General features: G+C 42.8%; 1 protein-coding gene across 11 annotated transcripts in view; it reads left to right on the forward strand.

Moving 5' to 3' along the window:
* The window catches only part of MAST4 (microtubule associated serine/threonine kinase family member 4), a 514314-nt gene that overhangs the window by 319175 nt on the left and 174023 nt on the right, over positions 1–21116 (forward strand). Inside the window, exons 1-2 of one of the 11 annotated variants that reach the window (XM_064481112.1) lie at positions 4340–4916; positions 8842–8922. The exons of 8 other annotated variants lie outside the window; for them this stretch is intronic. In XM_064481112.1, coding sequence (XP_064337182.1) covers positions 4870–4916; positions 8842–8922 — 128 coding nt within the window. In that variant the 5' untranslated portion in view covers positions 4340–4869. Of the gene's footprint in view, positions 1–4339; positions 4917–8553; positions 8923–21116 lie in introns of those variants that run through there. 2 more of the 11 variants (XM_064481126.1, XM_064481108.1) reach the window with 2 other exon arrangements.

Genomic DNA, 21116 nt, shown 5'->3' on the forward strand with positions numbered 1-21116 from the left:
AAGTACTTTTGGGTCATGTGACTTTTAAAAGGGAGCACACACACACCTTTTTGGACATTTTCTTCAACCATGCCCACCTTTTAAGAATATATAAATAATTGAATATCCAGGGAGAGTGATGTGCATTTTCACTCTTGCCTTAGGGTTTTGTATCATTCTTGTGGAAGCCTTGAATCTGGAGAGACAAAAAATGAAAAAATACAGACTGACCTGCTGTCTGTCCCTTGAATTCTGTCTAAGAAGTCAAACCCTTATGTGTAAGTCTCAGCTTCCCTGTGCCTCAGATCCCATACCTGGCTGGATGTGTGAGACGTCCCTTCAGCTGGGGCCTCGGCGCTGCCAGGAGCTTGTTTGACTGTAGCTGGGTTGTCTTGCTTTGCAGATTTCAGTATCTAGGTTGCTGTTCAGGTGTGGCATGGAGACCCTGGTAATTAGATCTCTGTGATTTCTAGACACTTCTGGGGCTCTGGCTGTCAAAAGCCATTCCCCCTGAAAACAGGACGGGAGCATGACCTACTCTTAGGTTAGTAATGTTGCTGAGAGAGGTGATATTGGAAGATAAAACAAACAATAAGACTGCTCTTTTGATTTTTTCCTGAGTGCGATGAAATCAGAACCAGAATGTTTCATGCTGGTTAGTGATGCTGAGGGTCCTGTAGAAATTAGTGCTTGCCTTCACAGCAGGGTTCTTAGAGCAGGACTCCTGATGTGGGATTGGGTGATTCTTTGTCATGAAGGCAGTCGTAGGCACTGCAGGGGGTTCGGCAACATCCCTGACCTCTGCCCACCAGATGCCCACAGCAGCACCCTCCTCCCAACCAGAAAGGTCCCCAGACACTACCACTCCTGGCTGAGAAGTACTGCCCTAGAGAATACACAAAAGGACCCAGGCTTAAGCCAGCCATGCCCTGGGCTTGTTCAAAGCCCATCTCACACCGTTGCTATGACTGGTGTTCCTTCCCTGTAAGAATAGAAGGCTGCTTGACTTTGGCCTCTGTGCATGTGTTCTCAGTCATTCCAAAGTAGTTTAAACCAATGTCCTCCCCCACCTATGCACCTGCCGTCAAAACATAGCACATTAGCGTAACCTTAGTCTTCTCCTGTGCACGGATGTGTGTGCAGCTAGCCCTTGCTGTGTGCCTTCCAGCCGGCAGGGTCTTTTTGGGTCTTCATGGGGTATCTGAACATGGCCTGATTCTCCAGTTTCTTGAAGGCCACTCTCTGAGGTCACGGTTCTGACACTTAAGTTATCTAACACTGTGTGGATCTCTAATGATAAGAAAAAGGAGAGCGAATCTCTTTGGTCGGTGGTTTCAGCAATATAGGAAGGGGAATTTCATTTTTCAGTAGTCATGTATTGAATACCTGTGGGCCCTTCTTGGCACTGGAGATGCACATGACCCACTTACCTTCTTGGAGCCTCCTCTCTTAGGGGAAGACAGACAATCAGCAAATCAGTACAGAATATGTCAAGTGATGATCAGTACTGAGGAGAAAAATACCTCTGGATGAGAAGGAAACACAAGGTGTGGAGAAAGCTTGCAATTTCCAATAGGCAAGACATTTGGATGTCTCAGGGGAAAGGAGTTCCAGGCAGAGGGAGCAGTAAGTGCAAGGCCGTAGGGTAGGAATGTGCTTTGTGTACATGAAGAACTGCCAGGAGTGAGGGTGGGAGCTGTCCGGGAGGAAGCCATGGAGGCCAGGAAGGTGGGTCTGTACCTGTCACACAGAGCTTTGTGGGCATGGTAAGAACTCTTCTTCAGTTTTCTACTGCAGAAAATTTCAAACATGTACTAGACAGAGCAGTTCCCATGAGCCCCCATCTACCCATCACCTGGGTTTAATAAATAGTAACTCATGGGCAGTTTTCTTTTATATATATTATGTCTTAATCTCCCTCTCCAGATTAATCTGAAGAAAAGCCTAGACATTTTATTTTATCTATGAATATTTTGGGGAGTGTCTCTAGAAGATAAGGAATTAAAAATGATCCTGATCCCAACTTGATACTTAAAAACAGCTGATTAGCATTAACAAATACCCTGTGTGTGTGTGTGTACGCGTGTGTGTGTGTACGCGCGTGTGTGTGTACGCACGTACGTGTGTGTACGCATGCGTATGTGTGGTGTGTCATGCTGATTATTGTCTGAATGCTTATGTGTTTGACACCAAGACCCCAAAAAAGGTTTATATGTTGCGATTAGTTGATATGTCTCAAGTCTTTTTTAATGTTTAGGTTCCCTTTCCATCGTTTTTCCCCCTCCTCCTTTGAAAATGTTTAAGAAACTAGATCATTTGTTCTGGCTTTCACAGTCTAGCTTTTGCTGATCATGTCTCTGTGATATTAACATGTTCCTTTGTCACTACTATAGGATGATATTTTGATGTAGAGGTTGGTTGTATCCAGAGGTGATATGGCTTTTTTGGTAAAACCACTTCCTATGCGTTGCATCAAGAATCATACAGGGCCCGGTTGTCTCTGTGATGTCAGCAGTCCTTGTTGCTTATGGCCTAGATCTACTGATTGGTGTTGGGTTTGAAAAAATGGTGATCATCTAATTTTGTCATTCGTTCTTTATTTACTACTTTGAATACTTCCATGAAAAGAATCATTTCCCATCTATGAGGTAGAATTCATAGAGAAATCAGGATAAGAGCTTGATTTTTTTTTTCCCTTTACCAGTTTTCAGAATGAATGGGGTAGTTTTCTGGCATCCTCAAAGGTGGCCCTGGCTGGCTGGCTGGTTTCCTTCCTTTCCCCCTCTTTCCTTATCTTCTTGAACTCATGACTTTAAATTCCCATCTATTTTAATACATTGCCATTATCACTCTTACTGATGCTCAATTATCCCATTTTTTGGCCAAATTTGCTAGGTTTTTGGCTTTTACTTGGAGTAAGGGGGAAACTATTGGAGGATTTTGAACAGAGGAGTGATACATTTTGGAACAGATTCTTTGAGAGTTCATGTGGCCAAAAAGGGTAGGAGGGTAGCAGGGAGGAAGTAGAGGGCCTAGTTAGCAGGAGACTACAGTGATCTAGCCTAGACACAGTCTATCTTGGATCACGTGGTTCAGGTGGAAAGAATGGGGCGATTCTGGATAGTATGCATTGCAAAGGAGCTAATTTGCATGGGGGAGGGGAGGATGGGGAACAAAGTTGATCTTGCTTCCTCTGTATTCCATTATATCTTTATTATTTCTTATTGTTATGCTTTTATACTAATTACAGTTCCTTGTTTACATTTCTGTTTGCTTTCCTATGGGGACTAACCAATGACTGTATTCCCAGCGGGAGTGGGTTTATTGCCCCTAAAAAGGAGCAGGGTTGGTTAGTTGTGTCAGCTCACACAAAAGGGGAAGTAACATTAACAAATGTCTCAGAGCAAGTTGGCAGGCAGGTTGCAGAGAGGGGTTCCAGGAAGGTCATCTGAATTTCCTCTCACCCTCATGCAGCTTTGTAGGTTTAGAAATAGGTGACCCTCTAGATGAGTGCAGAGCTGAGGGCGATGTTGTGAAAGTGAAAAAAGATAGGACAGAAGCAGCCCAGAGCCTTGGCGCAGGCTTGGTGAAGTGGGAAGCAGGCTGGACTTCAGCATCCTAGTGTAGGGCGCAACCAGAACAACTGCACACTGCATCCCTGTACGTGACGGTCCCTGGGACAGGAGTAAACACCAGAATCTAATTCCAGCACCACCACCAACTGTGCGCCTGTAGCTTTGTCATCTGTGAAAAGGTGTAGTTTGACTTCACGGCCTTTTAAAAGTAACCATTTGAACACAATTGTTTCACCGCAGCTTGGCTGTGTGTATGTAGCCTTGCAGCGCTTGAAAATGAAGAATCTTGCTAAAATAAAATGTGGGTCTGTTCTAGTACTTCTTCTCAACCAACCAACAGTGGCCAGATTTTAAAACATTTTAAAATGCATTACAGGAAGTGAGTCAGATACGTTCTTTGTCCGTGGCAATGGAAGCATACTTAGTCCCAAGTTATGAATACTGTGAAAACCTGTCCATTAAGTAAATGCAGGATGAACTCTCAGGCTTCCAGAATATATGTTCTCCCTTTCCTTCCTTATTCACGTGTGCTTACTTCTGTGAAGTATGTAGCCCTGCGATGTTCTTAAAAGTCAGCTTAAACATACAAGCGCCTGCCTCTTGTGCTTGCAGTTGGTATTTTCCCATTGCAGGGTTTGCCTGTTCACACAAGTCTCTGCCTCACAACAGAGTTCAACTTCCCCCCAATTAAGGCAGTTAGTTTATTCCTCTTTCTGATGATTGCCATATATAGAAAAAAAATCTAATTATTTTCATTGGGTACCATTCCCCGAGCCTTTCTTGTGGAACATGACTAATTTTGTTAACTCCACCAAGGACAGGATAAGCTCAGCTTCCTCAGGGTGGCCAAATTCTTCTCGGGAGCATCCCTGGGAGGTGGGGAATAGTTGAGGTTTGCTGAGATCAACTCTTTTACAAGTATGATGCCATTGCTCTGTTATTTTTCTTTCCAGTCTGCGTGGTGAAAAGGACTTTTCATTTCACTGAGGTGAAAACTGGGTCTGTGAGTGGAGCGACTTTCTTTCAAAAAAAAAAAAAAATCAGAAACCCAATTACTTGATATGCAGAGCCGAAAGCCTCATTCCCTTAACGAAATCAGTGCAGTGTGCACTGCCGTTAACCTGAGGAGTGCGGCTGGCATCTCCGGGTTCCGGCGAGAGGTGGAAGGACCCAAACTTGCAGGATCCCCCTCCCCCTCGAGAGGTTGTTAGTCCAGCCCTTTATAGAGGTTCCTTTTCGGCTCTGTGTCATCGCCGGGACGCTGGCAGGGACTATGTGTCATGGTTACAATAGAGTGTGGTGACATATAACAACCATGAAAGCCCAGCGGGAAAGGCTGCAGATTCCGGGGCTGACCTTGGAGTAAGTATTGTCTCTCTTTAATATTTTAATGCTTTCTGCATGGCACTCGCGTCCCTGCCACCAATAGCTATTTAGCATTTGTTTGTACTGACAGCCTCAGAGCACTGCAGTGTGAGGTGGAAGGAACCTGCCTTAAATGTATGGCATTTGGTTTCGGCTAATGTGGAAACCCAGACCCAGCCTTTTTGCATTGCAGTCAGAGGAAAAGCACTGCTGCATATTTAAAGTTCCTAAACCTCAGTGCTGGAAACAGCTTAACAGCTCATTGTGAAAGAATGTATCAGCAGGCCGTGCTGTGTCTCTCTTTTCCTCCCTCTCTCTTACTGTTTGTTTATCCCCATGCCGTCTTTTTCTAAAGAAGGGCCTCTGTCTGCATTGAACAACAGAAGACATTACAGTGGAGAAGAGTGCAAGAGAAGGGTTATCTGTGACACTCATTAGATGTGGTCCATGTTTTATCTGTGCAACCGAATATTAATGAACTGTGGTACATTTTGCATCCTCTCTGCAGAGTCTCCAACTACCGCATGCAGTGTGTTTACCTAGTTGAGCTCCGTGTTTGCTTTGCTGTGTTTCTCTCTCTCTCTCTCTTTTTAACCCATTAAAGCATCTGACTGCCCTGGGATTTGATGGAGCCACGTCAAATGCCCACATCTAATTTGTGGCGCAGAAGTTGAACATCTGTGATGCAGGAAGTGTCAGCAAATTTTTATTTTAAATCTGGTAGTCAGAGATGCAGAAGCTCTGAGTTAGTCTGTGCTGGCACACTTAAAATGATAAACAGTGAAGTAGAAATCTTGTAGAAAAAGAGAAGTCTGCCTTCTAACTTGCAATACAGATAGAAAATTACATTTTTGTTGAAATCTGGGCAATCCCAGTCATCTTATACTGGACTTCTTCCAGGAGGAGACTGCAGGTGAGACCTGTGCCTGGTTCCAAGCAGTAACTCTTCCTTTTGAATCCTGTAGATGCGTCATATACAAGGGAAACTGTTTTCTCAATTAATAGATGAAAGAAAAGGAAAAAAAAAGTACATTTGTGAAGTGATTTGAGTACTTTCCTAATCAGTTCTTGCTTTAAAATTATACAGTGAATTTTTACTAACAGGTGCTCAGCTGCAAAAAGTTGGAGGGCTCCTACAACCTTCTTGCTAGATGTGGCTTTTCATGTAATAGAGATACAAAGAGTGCATACCCACTGCCTTCTGTGTTGCCCGCTCTCCACCCTGACGTTCAGCCCTCCTCATCTGTGTGAAATATTTGGGTGGCATGCACTCATCTTTCTACTTAGCTGTCCTCCCTCTAACATTCTGGAAACGCGCAGCTCAGATGCCTGTGGCTGTGTTCCAGGCCCAGGAACGACAGCTTTAACCCCCCGCTTCGCTTTTGCCACTGCTTCTGGTTGTGCTGCTCCCTGGTTGTTGTCTTTGGACTTGGCGTTTATCATTTCACATCACACCTCTGCTTTCTTTCTTTTTTGGTATCTTGACCACATTAACAGGAGATACATCAAAGTTACTTTTTAAAATACAGACTCAGTTGTATCCATTGTTCCCTGTATAATTCCAGAGACTGGGGTATGCCACAAATTTTATGACTTTGCCAGCGATGACGTAGGACATATGAGTCAGCCCAGCACAGGGGGTTCCCCAGGATTTTGTTTTGGTCTCAGACCACACCCCCTCGATCTGGCCTCTACCCTGATAAATGTTACTGTGCATCTAAAAACAGCTCACTCCTCTACCTGAGGAGTCTGAGACAGTAGAATAGAGGACCACCCTTCAATGTCATTGTAGTGTTAGCGTGAAATTCACTTTGAATGTTTTGTTCACCTTGAAAAATAAAACCACTCTTAGGTAGGTAATTAATTTTACATTCATTTGAGAAAGCTAATTCTGCAGTCTGAGTAAATTCAGCTTCTTACCACTGCAGAGAACTGTTAAAATAGAAAGTCTTATCATTGATTTTATTAAGAGCAGTTTTAATATATGTAATTTTATTTATTTGGGGAACCTTATAACAGACCAACTACTCAGAACAGCTTTGAATGTTCTCTCATGAGACATTGCTGTTTTTCTTTCAGGAGAGTTAATTTCATAGGTACTGCAGCATGGACTATTACACTAGCGTATTTTATACTCTGTAGATGCAATTCAGAATTTTCCATCTGATTTATGAATAACATGAGGCAGTTTCTGATTCCTGTTTCAGAAATTGAAATCCTGGATGTGAGACACTAAATATATAAGTATTTTAGAAATGAATGGATTATTAATTAATCCAAAAATTTCTGACATATAAATGGCCGATGCTTGGCTTTCTGATTTCTGAGAAATTGGATTTTTTTCCTCCTTTTTTCAATTTAATATAGAATTAGGTTCATAGGCACTTCATAGCACACATGTTAACGTGTCTCAGCTTGGAGGCGTGGAGTTGCTTCAGTGTCTTTGCATGCCTGTTTTAGGACCAGAAGGAACAGGTAAGACTGTACTTAGATTAAATGATGGCTGTATCTGTGGACGTTCATGAGAGCTTTCCAATGAGCTGCTAAGTTAGACTCCAGTATGTTTAAAAGCAGCAGCTTTTGACTGTGCTCTGAATGTATAAGGAAAACAATCCGTCAGTTTACCAAGTACTGGCACCAAACCAGAGAATGGTTTTAGAAGATATAAAATGTTACTCTGTTAAGTCAATTGGAACATTTTGAACAGTAACATTTTGGTTTAAAACAAATAGAGCCAAGTCTCAATTATCCACCTAATGGGGAAAAAGGATGGCATTAAAATGCTCAAATCTGATTTTAGTTACTGTTGCCACTTCTCTGTTCAGTGAAGGGCACAACCAGCTTGAATTAGCCAAAATGTAACTCAGTTCCATGACACCTTTCTCTTGGGTAGGAAAATGTGGTACAATGTAGAGTCATGGTCCAAAGGAGAGGCAGAAGAATGTTCTTTTAAAAACTCAATAAAATGTAGCAGGAGTTTCCAGCACTCAATTCAACCTAAGAATTGGCACCAGAATACCTAGCTAATTCTTATTTTGATTTTGCCAGGTGAAAATAATTGGGAATTGACTAGTATTAACTTCATACTTAGATAGATTAGATCTATTGGCAAAATTGTTATAAGATATCTGATAAATTTAAGTTTCATTTCCTCCCTAAAAGAGAAGAGCCATGAAGCCAAAAGTAAAGGAGTTAAAGAGACTGTAAGATCACCCCATGCTGAATATTTGAGAGTTGGCTGGTGAATACCCTTGGTGGTTTGGATGGGTTGGTGAGAATAGAAATTATAATGGCCCGTTACAGATGAATTTGAAAAAACCTCTTTGGAGAGGAAAATACTTTATAGCCATATATGAGAAATTTTGTAGTTACTTATTACAAATATCAACATAAGAACACTTTTTACCATTGCCCCCTGAGAATTAGAGAACATGTTGGCTACTTTTCACTGCAAAGTGCTTAAAAATGCATCTTCCTTTATGGAAATGTTTGTTGGCTTTGCTTTTAAAAAGCTGCAGTATTTAACTTCAATTTTCATTTCTGTGGTCTGATAGCTCTTCTATAGATTTACCATTGCTTCTGAATCAGAAATAGAATATACTCAATGTTAAAAAAAAAAACAGTGGATTTTCTTTGCAAACATCGCATGTCGAACATATCTGCCAGGTTGTTTTGTGACAAAGGAAAGGCACAAATAAAAATGGCAGCAGTGGTTTTGAGAATGTAAATTTCAGCAGGAAGCATTGTGCTTGTTCTCCGTTTGAGAGCCAGAAAGGGGCACGTGATCAGATGATTACCTAGTGGTCCTGATAAGCGAGCTGTGATGGTTCTGGCCTAGAGGGAACAGAGTCCTTTCAATGAGCTGTAGTGTTTATACTGCCATCATTTCTCCCACTTGGAATGACATTATTTTAACTTTCAGTCTCACTCCAAGGAGCCTGAGTCCAACCCCATCCAGCCCAGGCAGTCCCTGTAGTCCTCTCTTCGCTTTTCACTTCTGGAGGTAAGCGCGCTCCAGTGCCTGCCCGGGGCTGCTTTGCCTTCCCTTCCCTTCCCCCAGATCCTAGCACGACTGTGTGAATGCTTTGGACTGCACTACGCAGTGAACAGTTTTTCCTTAACTGTTGTCTTAGCGTTAACATATGCAGCGAGGAAGCTGGTTGTGCTTGATCAGGCTGAGAAAATGTACTGTGCTTATGCCATAGAGCATATCTTACTCAATTCACCTAGTGGCCAGTGATTAGTTGTTTGCTGGACTCCTGTGTGTGTATTACTGTTTTTCATATGGCTTTCCTCAGGAAATGGTCTGCACTGAATTCCACGCGTTTTGATCAATCGCTTATGATAGATACAGTTTCTTTCAGTTTCTGGAAAGCATTTTCTAATATATGTTAGAGTAGCATATCTGTGGCCACAAGTAATTTCCTATTCTGTTATTTACAGGAAAAAGTACTTAAATTGTCTAAAAGGAGTAGTACTTTTTAATCTTTTTTAAGAATTCCCAGTTACATACCCTATCCTCTCACTCACAGGCTGATAGAAATTCATTCTTCTCTATTCTATAGAGAAATATCTTCAAGGAACTCGAATTGCATTTTAGCCCAGTTTGTTACAAGAATAGATGATAGAAAATACTGTTAGCATTGTACGTGTGGTATGTATGTTCTATTAAGATTTTCATGAATTCAGTATCTAGAGTAGAGGCGTTGATATGGAGAGAGTCCCCAGCTTCTCTCCGCCCTTTGTTAATCCTAAGGGACAAAATGAAGCAAACTCTCAGTTGACAGAAAGAGTGACTTAAATTATTTTTTATCAATGAATACTTTTAACTTTATATATGCAGATGAATGAAAAATTTGCCACTCATGGCTAGTTGCATAAAAACACTAACATAGAAGCTTTCTGCTTACGTGGTATCAGTGGGACAATTTAACAAATGTGTTTCTCTCATTTTTCTAAAATAAGACTGAACTAAAATCTGCAAAGAAGAATTGACTGGGGAAATGAATTAGTGACTTTGAACTTTGGTTCTACTCTTCTGCTGATAGGATTATACTTTTTCTTGTAAAAGTGACTTTCAACATGGAAGTTCCATGTAATAGCTTTTATAAGGCATCCCCTGAATATAATAGATCCTAAAGCACAGAAATAGTTTTCTGACAATCGAGAGAATTCCATTGCTCTTGTAATTTGTCTATTTTTGGTGATTCAGCCGCAAGTAATTGGAATGCCTTCTGAACTTTCTTCTTCAGTGTAACGTGCCTTTATTAAATGCTCACATTTCCTTTTCTCTTTCCTTCCTAAAGACAATAGGCTATTCAAAATGAAGGTGCTATCTATCAATAGTGGAGGAGAATACTCAGACTAAGTGCTGTGTGGTAGTGCAGAGGCGGGTGAGGTTCTGAAAAGTGTTTTTGGAGAGAGATTTTTAGGGAGCTGGTGATATTTGAGCTGGACCTTAAAAATTTTGGAGGTTTCAATGGGGAGAGATGGTGGTGAAGGACAAAACAAGACAAAGAAAAACCAAGGCAAGGAGGTGAAAAAGTGTGGCACATTGTAGAAATGGTGTGTTAGCTAGAACATCGTGTGGGCGAAGTAGAAGAAAAGCTTGGACTTGCACAGAGGTTGATACGGACTTAAAAATTAATTTGGAAAACAAAATAAAACAATTAATTTGGGACTGTGCTATGTAGGGCCTTGAATACTGAGCTAAGATGTTTGACTTTCATTTTGTAAGCATTGCAGAGTATTAGAAGACTTTTTTGCATAAGGAAATGACCAATCCAAGCTCAGACTGAGAAAAGTTACCTTCACTAATCTGTTCATTAAGAATAGGTAGAATTTTAGGTAGAAACTCTAATGAGGATGCTGGTGCAATATTTCACGAATAACAGGTCCTGGATTAGGACAATTGCAGTGAATTAAATTAACATTTGCAAAGTACTTTATAGTTGACGGAATGCTTTTGTATACACTGTTTCATTCAATTTAACCCACCTGACACTAGGCAGGAAGGAGTATTGCTTCTGTTTATGGATGAAGATGCTAACACACTTAGGTATTTAAGCAGCTTAACCAGCCTAGGATTCAAAATGAAGTCTCAGATCTTTCCACTGTGACTAACTTAAGACATACACATCGCCATGAGATCATTTATACTGGATTTTAATTGTCTGGTTTAGGTAGACCTGTGACCTCCTTTAGTCATTTTTATTTCCCCAGTGCCTCTCCAATGCCTGGAGTATAGTCAGTGTTTGAGAAATGTTTATGAAAGAATGGAGGAATGAATGAATTGGAAATGGAAGATGTACTGGTTACAGTGCTGCTCACAAATCAGCCACCAAACAAGTATATGTTGGCTCAGATATGATGGTACTGTATTTCTCACTCACTCGCAGACCGAGAGTGTGGAAAGGATCCACTCCACACAGTCATTTAGAGACCCAGGGGGATCTTCAACGCGTAGCCTGTAAGGTTGCCCTGGGACATCATTCCAGCTGGTGGAAGAGAGAAAGAGCATGGGAGAGGGTGCCCTGGCAGATGCATCACTTCCACTCATGTCCCATTGCCTAAAATTCAGTATTCCGACTACACCCAAGGACAAGGAAGGCTGGAGAGTACAGCTTCTTTGTGTCCAGGAAGCAGAGGAAATGAGTTTGGTAATAGCAATCTTTGTCACAAAAGTTGATGAAAGAAAGGTGCCCGTAGTAGGTGTCCAGTAGATAGTTTTGAATGGATGATGGACACTGAGATGTCTAGTGTTAATTGAACAGAACCCAAGAGAGCAGAATTGGAGGGCGAGGGAAATTATAGTGAGGATGAGTTTGGTCTTGAACACACTGAGATTTAGGTGGAGAGATCTATTTGGCAGCTTGGAATTGGGTGTCTCTAATAATGTGCCCCCAGATGATGGTCCCATGTGAACTGTAGAGATTCCAAGTAGGTTCATGCTATTACCATACAAAAAAAGCATTTATTGCATCTCTGCAGAGAGTTTGTTTGTTTGTTTGTTTGTTTGTTTTTCTCTTCTATTGATTGTGATGGATCAGATTTCTTCTTTGTTCCTTTTTTGTGAGTGGTGTTTGAAGGTCAGGGGAGAATGATGGTGGTGAACATTAACAGGTGCCTGTGACCTTTTGAGGTGCTGACACACAGTTTCTCAATATGGTGGTGGAAGATTCTGTTCCTTTCTTAGGGAAGCCCTGGGGGCAGGCTGTGCTGAGATGGGAGTTAGTACTTCTTGAAGACTGCCCTGAAATGAGAGATCTGTAGCTTCTGGGGAAGTTCAGCTGCTAAAAGAAACACAAATGCAGTTGGGTATGTCTCAGGAATGAGACCTTGCAGTGCTGCAGGGAGGCCACAGCAAGGCATGTTTTGGCTCAGTATGAGGGGAAGAATTTTCTAAGAAAGCCTTCTGCTTGTAGAATGGGCCACCTCATCAGGCCATTGGTTTCACGCCACTGGAAATCTCTCAGGAAAGCCAAGTTCCCATGTACCTGGAAAGATGTGGAACAGATAATTAGACCACGTTATTCCTGAAGGCTTCTCCATCCCCAAATTCTGATTCTCTTGTCTCACAATAGGCTGGAGAGAGAAAGGCAAAATACAAAATTTATCCAAGAGCTTAAAAAAAAAATGCGCCAAACATCAGTTTATTAACCCCACTGTGATAGAAAAATACTTTAAAAAACCTTGAGTAGAATTGATATATGCCTTCCACTTCCCCATTTGGAGGCAACCATAGCCACTCAGAATTTCCACAATCCCCAGTACTTATTAAACTGACTCCACGTTAGTGGCTGTTCATATAATGATGACATCAGTGCCTCATGAAAAATGTGAATATGACCCAGGCCAGCTCATAATCTGGCCTGTGATTATTAGATAGCAGAATTCCAAAGGGGATTCCCTCGTTTTACATTCTCAGGATCTTTCTTGGCACCGAGCATGCCTGGCCCTCAGTAGGGACCAGTAAGTAGCTGGAGGCTAGGTGCCATTCCCCAGGGACCATGTTTCTGTTGATACAGCCATGTTCTTTTGCATTTTCATTGCATGCCCCCACTTCTGAGAGGATAGCAACCATCAGAGCACTCCCTGCACTCGTAGTTTACTTCTTCCAATCCTTTAATTCACCTTCCCATTTGGTTCCTGGAGTCTCAAGGTGGTGGACACGCAGTCAGCTACACAAGAGATATCAGTGGACTGGCTGTTCCACTTCTTTCTTCTCTCTCACAAACCACCCCCCCCCCCTTCATTTTGGCTGTGACTGAAATCACACATGCCACATTGCTGGTGGGCTTGAGTACCAGTTTCAGAGAGGAATACTGCCATTGTGCCACAGATTCCTCAAGGACACTGATTTCTGTCTATTACTTTCCGCAGATGTAACCACAGAGCCCCAGATAGTGCCTGGCACGCGTGGTAGAGGCTCCATAAATGCGTCCTCATGGACTGAGTGCCGTTCCCTGGAACTCAAGCCTGTTGAGGGGTCTTTACCTGTGCTCACAGCGTGCCACGCTCGTCCACGGTCTGTGTGCTCCGAGAACCGTGCTGACACTTTAAGAGGGAGGGCAGTGCATTTTGATTCTTCCATAAATATTAAATTAGAACCTTCAAGATGTAAAAACTGACCAGGCATTAATTATAAATAAAGTGAGGTTCAAGGACAGAGTTGAACCACATTGTTAAAGGTAAACCTCAGAGCATGTTTGAGACTGTGCCTGGCCATGGTGAGGGGCGGAGAAGGTGATGCAGAAGTCATGGCCAATGACACAGGGAAGAGGATAAGCTGTTTAAAGGGAAGGGAGTTAGACTGTAAGCACCATGGGGTGGAAGCCTGTCTGTTTTGCCACTGCCATCTCCCTGGCACCTGCAACAGCGCTTGGTGTATAGCAGATACATCATGAGAGCAGTTAATTGTTGTCATTGAATGGGCTTTGAAGCTACTGGGGACTTTGGGGAGCTGCTTTTGAAAAACCAAAGCCCTTCAGTGAGTCTGTGTTCCCTGATGTGATTGTAATCTAGCCTAGAGCTGGGTCCCTGCTGCCCTTTTCCTACGGGGCTCCTGTTCTCCAGTGTACCACAGACCCCGCCTGGCTGGCTGCCTTCACTCACATTACCTGACAGGCCCTGGAGGAACTGAATTTGGGACCCTGATAGACTAGGAACATGGTGCCTGAGTCTTGGCCACTGCCCCCACTGCATACAAGCTTTGTGACCTGGGGCAAGTCATGAACTTCACAGACCTTCATGGTCTTCACCTACCTCACACACAGCCTAAGAATAAGAGTAATAGCTTACAGGTAATGAATGAGATAAATTTCTGTTAGCAAGAATGGGACCTGTGGTGGTCCTCAGGGTAGTAGGAAGGACAGACAGGCAGATGATACTTCAGCACAGGAGGACACTGGGGACAATGGTCACCTTGTCCAGTTTTGCCAAGAGTGGGCCCATTTGTCCTGTTGCTGCTGGAAAGGTTGCTGGGCACCCACAGCTTCCTGAGTCCCCTCACTTTGCTTGTTGCCATGGTGAGGGGCAGACGTGATCAGCGTTTACTAAATACATGGCGGTGTGTTGTGATTTTGTGTCTGCTTTTCCTGGGACACCTGTAAGTGTGGGGAAAATCACCCGACTGGTAAGCCCATCTAATTTCATTGACTTTGTAGGATGAGCAGGACCACTTGTCTTTTTCATTTTCTCTGTTTTCCCCCCTTCACTTGGTGGAAGCTATTGAGAAGAATCTGAAGAAGCTGGTACCACATGGCAATTTATTCATACTCTAAAGACACCAGTTCCAGTGCTTTGGGGAATGGGATGGTTTAATGAACTGCCTTATGCATCCCCGAGTTTTATTTCTGAATCGTTGTGTAGAACCAGAGCTGTTTAGTGCAGGTGCTCCGTGGAGTGGTTCTGCAAAGCAGGGATGGGCACAGTTATGAACACTTTGTTGGTCCTGTGGGTGTGGGCTGGGCAGAGATGGGAAGGTTGGCAGTCTCAGGTGCCTCTGGAGGGGTGGCAGGGAAGGTGTGGACTGACCAGTTAGCACTTCTCTTGGCCTTCCCATGGCTTATGCCAGTGCCACCCTCTTGAGGCTTCTGTTGCTTGTAAGAATCCAGAGAAGGGAGAATGAGATGATGTGTCTGTGGGGGATTGGGGACGGGGGTAGACTCACGTGCAGTGATGGGGAAGGATGCATAGTAAACTTACTACAGAAGGTGTTTAGGTACTTTCTTTCGGGTTTTTTCCCTAGAGTTTATTATTTTCTGAACTGATATGATAAACTTAGCTGTTACAAAGTTACTGAGCCTAGGGGATGAGGTCTTGTAAGGTCAGGTAAGTTTATCGTATCAGTTCAGAGCCTTCATTCTCACGGGTGTAGGTGCCTACATCACCAGGCACTGGGAGCCTTTCAGGGGTCTTAGTTTTTGTTATGATGATTCTCAGTTTTTTGTTATGTGTTCACTTTTTCATGCTAACTTTGCTATTTGGCTTACTGAGTTGAGTGGGAGGCTAAAATGATTGACTTAAATATTTGCATGTGCAGTGGCTTGGTTTCCAGCGTTCACTGAGACTTTGCTATGTGCCCTACACTCTCCTAAGTGCTTTACATATGTTAACTCCTGTAGTTCTCACAGTGCCTGTTAGGCAAGAAACACAGTTTCACATTTTACAGATGGGAAAACTGAGGTCCAGAGAAACAAACTTCTCCATCGTGACCATGCATCTCAGTGTGCCCAGGTTCAGTTCAGTTCATGCCTCCTGTCCCAGACTGATTGTTAAAAGTGCCCCCTTTCACTCTCAAAGCCTCCAAATTTGAACAACAAATTTTACCCACTTACCAACATCCAGTAAGAGGCTTGATCTGGCTCAGACTCAAGCCCCCAGAGGAGGAGCCCCCACTGTCATTCTAGGGCACCAAGCTGCACTGTCTACACTTTCCTTCAACACACTTCAGTTTGCAGTCCAGTTAACTTTGCGTTCCGGATCGAATATGCTCTTTACAGGGGAGGTGATTTTTGTTACCATCTGGAGCTCATCTGTTTGGTTCACCGTACAAGTCAATTTTTCAGTCCTCTGTTGGGAGTGTGGTTATGGGACCAGGGAGCATATTTTGAATTGTGGTGCCCTATTTTCTGGGTTTTTTTAGGTTTTATTTTAGACAGAGCCTAAGTGATACACTGAAGGTTAAATTGATTTCATTTGGAAACCAGGCCATGGGCCCCAAAGGCACTGAGAGCTACCACTGCTCTAACCCGAGCGGTCTGTGCCCAGTTCCCTCCACCGGGGCTGGCCTGCTTCTGCTCCGTGCTGACAGCGTCTCCCCTTTGGTGTGGTGGTCTCAGGCCCTGTCAGCTCTATTAGAAGGCATGCTTCTAAAGGCCTGTAGAAGGAACCCCACCCCAAGCACAAGGAGCCTAGACACTTCCTTTTTACCACTCGCCATTAAACACTCATTTGGCCCTCATCACTCATGAGTGTTCATTGCAACATTGTCTTTCTGGACCAAATATTGTGACCTGTTTATTTAACCAAATTTTGAATTTTGGTTTTAGAATATATTGAAATTATTCTATGGAACCTTAGCATTTATCTCTCCCTTACTAGATCATCTTGGGATAAATGAAAAAATTACTTTGTGTGTGTGTGTGTGTATGGGGGTGAGTTTTGCCCTATGTTCCATTTTGTTACTACATTGCTTTGAGACTAGGAAAAAGACATTTCACACCATTTTGAAAAACTGATTTCCTACACTTAAAATGTGGCTACAGCCATTAACACCCTCCCTGTTGATAAGAGAATGAGGTTATGATATTCTTTGAAAGCAAAAGATGATGATACAACAAGAAACTCAGAGGTGTCTCAGTCAGAGGAGTGATACCAATGCAGAATTAAAAAAAAAAAAAAGAAAATACAAGAAATTCTCAAGTTTCTCCAGCAGTAACATGGGGATAATAATACCTCTTGGAGGTGTTATAAGAGTTAATTAGGTAGCGTTTGTGATAAGTTCCAACATGAGGATTCTGGGTATTATTATTATTATTATTATTGTTGTTGTTGTTGTTGTTGTTATTATTATTATTATTATTATTATTATTATTATTATTATTATTATTATTAGCTTCATATTGTTCTTGGAAACCCAGCATTCAAAATGAGCTGCAAAGCCCGACCTTTGTATCAGCAGGATGTTGTGTATTCTAATGGAACATGACAATGGTGAGAAGTTATGAAAACAGGGTAGCTGTATTCATGATCCCAGGTGAAGAGAGATGAGCTCAATTTCATGGGTTCTTAGGCTTTTCTCCTACGTTCCCCCTGGCAGCATGCAAGGTGAATTATTACTGGCTCCAGCTAATAAAACAGTATGGGGATACCCCAAAGTGAGAGAACATCTACTTTTCCTGCACCAGTATTGGACTTGTTTTTCTATTCCTGTTTATGTAAAATACTAACTTGGCTCAGTCTTAAGTCAGAAAGACATATCCCTGGATTTGGTAGCAGCCTCCTAGCTTATCCCCTGCTTCAGTTCAGCCCTTCAGCCCTGCTGGGCTCATTCTCTGTCGCGTACTTGGCATGGTCTTGTATAAGTCGCTCTGCTCAGAGCCCTCCCATCTTCCATGACCTGCCTTCCTGCTGCCTCTCACGCATTTCATTCTGGATGCTTTGGGCTCTGCTTTTTCTTGACCATTCTGGCATGTTCATGTCATGGCCTTTTGTCTCCTGTTCCTAGAATGTTCTCCCCTTGCACTTTCCCCTTCTTAAAAAATTCCAAACCTACCAAAAAAGTTAGAACAGTACAGACAACACCCATGTTCACCTTGATTCATCAGTTGACACTCACCACATTGGCTTTATCTTCCTGCCTCCTTCCCTTTTAGTGTACATACATATTAAAAGTTGTTTTTTTGTTTTGTTTTGTTTTGTTTTTGCTGAACCATTTGAGAGTAATTTGCAGACATTCAGACATTTCACCCCTAAATACTCCAACATTTATCTCCTGAGAACAAGTACCTTCACTTCATAGCCATAACATCATTATGTCATTATTATACTCCTAGGTTGAACATGATTGCAATATTATCTGATATGCAGTCCATATCAGATTTCTGCAGTTATGCCTCCAAAAGTTCTTTCAAGTTGTATTTTTTAATCCAAAATCCAATTAAAGATGATCTATTCCATTTAGTTGTCATACCTCTTTAGTCTCCTTTAATTTAGAACAGTTCTACTTTTTTTTTTTTTTTTTTGGTCTTTTTATAATGTTGACACTCTTCAAAAGTACAGGACAACTGTGTGATTGGCTATCCCACCATCTCAGTTTATCTGATGGCTTCTTCTTCATTAGATTGAGGTTGAGCATGTTTTACAAGAACAGGAGAAGGTGTCTTACCCAGAGCATCACATTGGGAAGCCCCAAATCTAGTGCCTGCCAGACTTTTCCCTTTTGCTTTATTGGGTAAGCTCTGGAGCAACATTCTGAGTTCACATGAGTATCCTTTTCTCAACAAAATTTTGCCTGGTGGTTTTGCATTCTTCGGTGATCTTGCTGGAGTCAGTTGCCATGTTGCTGTTTGTTAAGTGACGGTTTTCTAATTCTACTGTTAGCTGGTATTTTTCAGTTAGAGGAGAAGTCATCCTCCTTCCTCTCCCCCTGTTTTGAGGAGTGTCATTATTGATTCATGCATCTTTTTCAATGAATAAAATAGATAACATCTGTTTGGTGCGTGATAATCCGTGACCACCATTCCTGTTTTTGTTGGTCAGGTTGTCCCCAAATTCATTAGTGGGAAGCCTGTCAAGCCGACTCCTGGGTCCTTTTGACCTGGTCCTGTTGGTCTTCGAGCACCTCATCTTCTGACACAACAAGCTGTTCCAGCTGTTGGGAACGGCTGGAGGAGCACTCTTGCTCCTGCTCTCCGGTCACCTGACCTCTCCTTCACTTCCTTACTTACTGTCTGAACTAGGCACCACTGCGACAGAGAGACCATCCCACCCCTCTTGGAGAGCCCCAATAGCCCCTCCCTTACACCTGCTTCCTGAGGTCCCCTTTGATGTGTATCCCCCTCGCTGTGTAAGGTTTGTTTGTTGTTTATTTTGCCCAACTAGCATGAAGCCCTTAAACTGGCAGTGATGTGCCTGTTTTCCTCACTACTGGGTACATAGTATGTACTCAATAAATACTTGTCGAAGAAAATGACTGAATGCATGTACTCCCCCATTTTGAGCCTTCATCAAACTCTTCCAGATTAGCTGCTGAATTGTCTATTCTTGACACTGAGGTGAATCGGGCTACATGGAGCTCACACGCATTCGTTTAGAGGGAGTTTATTGCTATTTTACTTCCAGTGGTTTTCCTGCCTTTGGATTTCGGTGATGGTGTGGAACGGTTTGCACTAACAGTGCGTCACAAGTGACACTCAGTGCAAGGCGCTTGCAGAGATAGTGGAAGCATCTATGATGCGGTGCCTCTTTCCCCAGCTTCTCTGAACAGAAGCTCTGGCTATTTTAGAAAAAAAAAAAATGAAACACTTGACACTGCGTTAGAATTTTTACATGGGATCTAATTCTGGGAACTAAAAATTGAGTAGAATAATGGTTTTATTTTCCAAATGAACAAATAATACCTTAAAAGCCTTCATGGAACATGCAGAGTATGAGAGTTGTTCTTATTCTCAAAGAATTTCTGTTCTAGCTGAGAGGAGGTGAATTAAGAAACGAATATAGGGGGAGAGGGTATAGCTCAGTGGTAGAGTGCATGCTTAACATGCCTGAGGTCCTGGGTTCAATCCCCAGTACCTCCTCTTAAAAATAAAGATATAAATAAACCTAATAACCCTCCCCCCCCAAGAAAAAAAACCTAAATTAATAAATAAATAAATAAATAAATAAATAAATAAATAAATAAATAAATAAATAAATATCACTGTTAAAATTTTAAAAAAAGATATATGCAAAAAAGAAAGAAAGAAACAAACAAACAAATACAGGGCAGGAATTGTACTTTAAACACTTAATGTAGTTGGTGAGTGGATTGGCCTGAATGGTGGCCCCAAAGGTTTCAGATCCTAATCCCTGCAACTAGTAGACTTTATCTTATTTGGAAAAAGAGCCTTTTAGGTTGTGATTAATTTAAGGAGTTTGAGATGAAGAGATTACGCTGGATTATCCCGGTGGGTTGTTAATCCAATCACAATAATCCTTCTGAGAGAGGAAGAGGGAGATTGGACACAGAGAAGCCAGAAGAGGCAGGCGGCAGGCTCTCCCCTGGTGCCTCCTGAGGAAGCACAGCCTGCTGACATCCGGAGTTGGCCTTTGATCTGCTTTTGGACTTTTGGCCTCCAGGATGGTAAGAGAATACCTTTTCCTTGTCTAAAACTACCCGGTTTGTGGTAATCTGTCGTAGCAGCCATAGAAACCAAATGAAATGGTAAACTGTGTACTCTCTCACTTTCTTGTGACCCTCAGATGACTCTGTGAGAGCCCTGTGGATGAGCCCCTCTGCTTCCCTTTCACAGAAGGGGGACCACGGCCTGGGGGAGTCATGTGACCTGAACCAGCTTTTCTGATTGTTAGTGCCGTGGTCCTTTCACGCCCAGCACCCCACCTCCTTCTAATACTGCTCATAAAGATGGTTCATGAAAGAGCTAGACCACTGTGGCTGGAGAGGTCAGGGACGGACGTGGGAGAGGTGGTACCCTGAGGGCATCCTTAAAGGATAAAGGTCTTTAAAGGCTGGAAGATGCCCAGCGTGTTTCCCACAGCCCAGGGGCCTTATTCCCTCTTGAGGTGCAGTCTGAACCTTCCAGATTTTGGATGTCTTTGAGCATATGTGTGACCATGTGTCTGTATTTACACAGAGGAGAGAATCCCTTGCTGTCTAGTTGATGGTGCCTTTTAGCCACATCTCATGGAATCTTTGCTGCTTCAGTTTCCACGTGTGTGGTGGCTTCCTGACACATTACAGACAGTGCACATGGCTCCAAATAAAAGCCGCAGGATGACCTGCCGTTCCAGCCCTCCAAGGCCTTACCGCTTCCTACAGAGTGCTTGGCTTGGCTCACTTTTCCTCCCCAGCAGCTGTTAAAAGTCTCCTGTTGCAGACCCGGCTGCAGGCTGCAGACCCGTGCTCTAGGCCTCCTGGCCTGCCCTGCTGCTCCTGCCCCTCCCCCAGGGCTGGGGCTTCATGTGCTTGCATTC

This window comes from Camelus dromedarius, chromosome 3 (assembly GCF_036321535.1).
Source record: "Camelus dromedarius isolate mCamDro1 chromosome 3, mCamDro1.pat, whole genome shotgun sequence".
Classification (NCBI taxonomy): Eukaryota; Metazoa; Chordata; class Mammalia; order Artiodactyla; family Camelidae; genus Camelus; species Camelus dromedarius.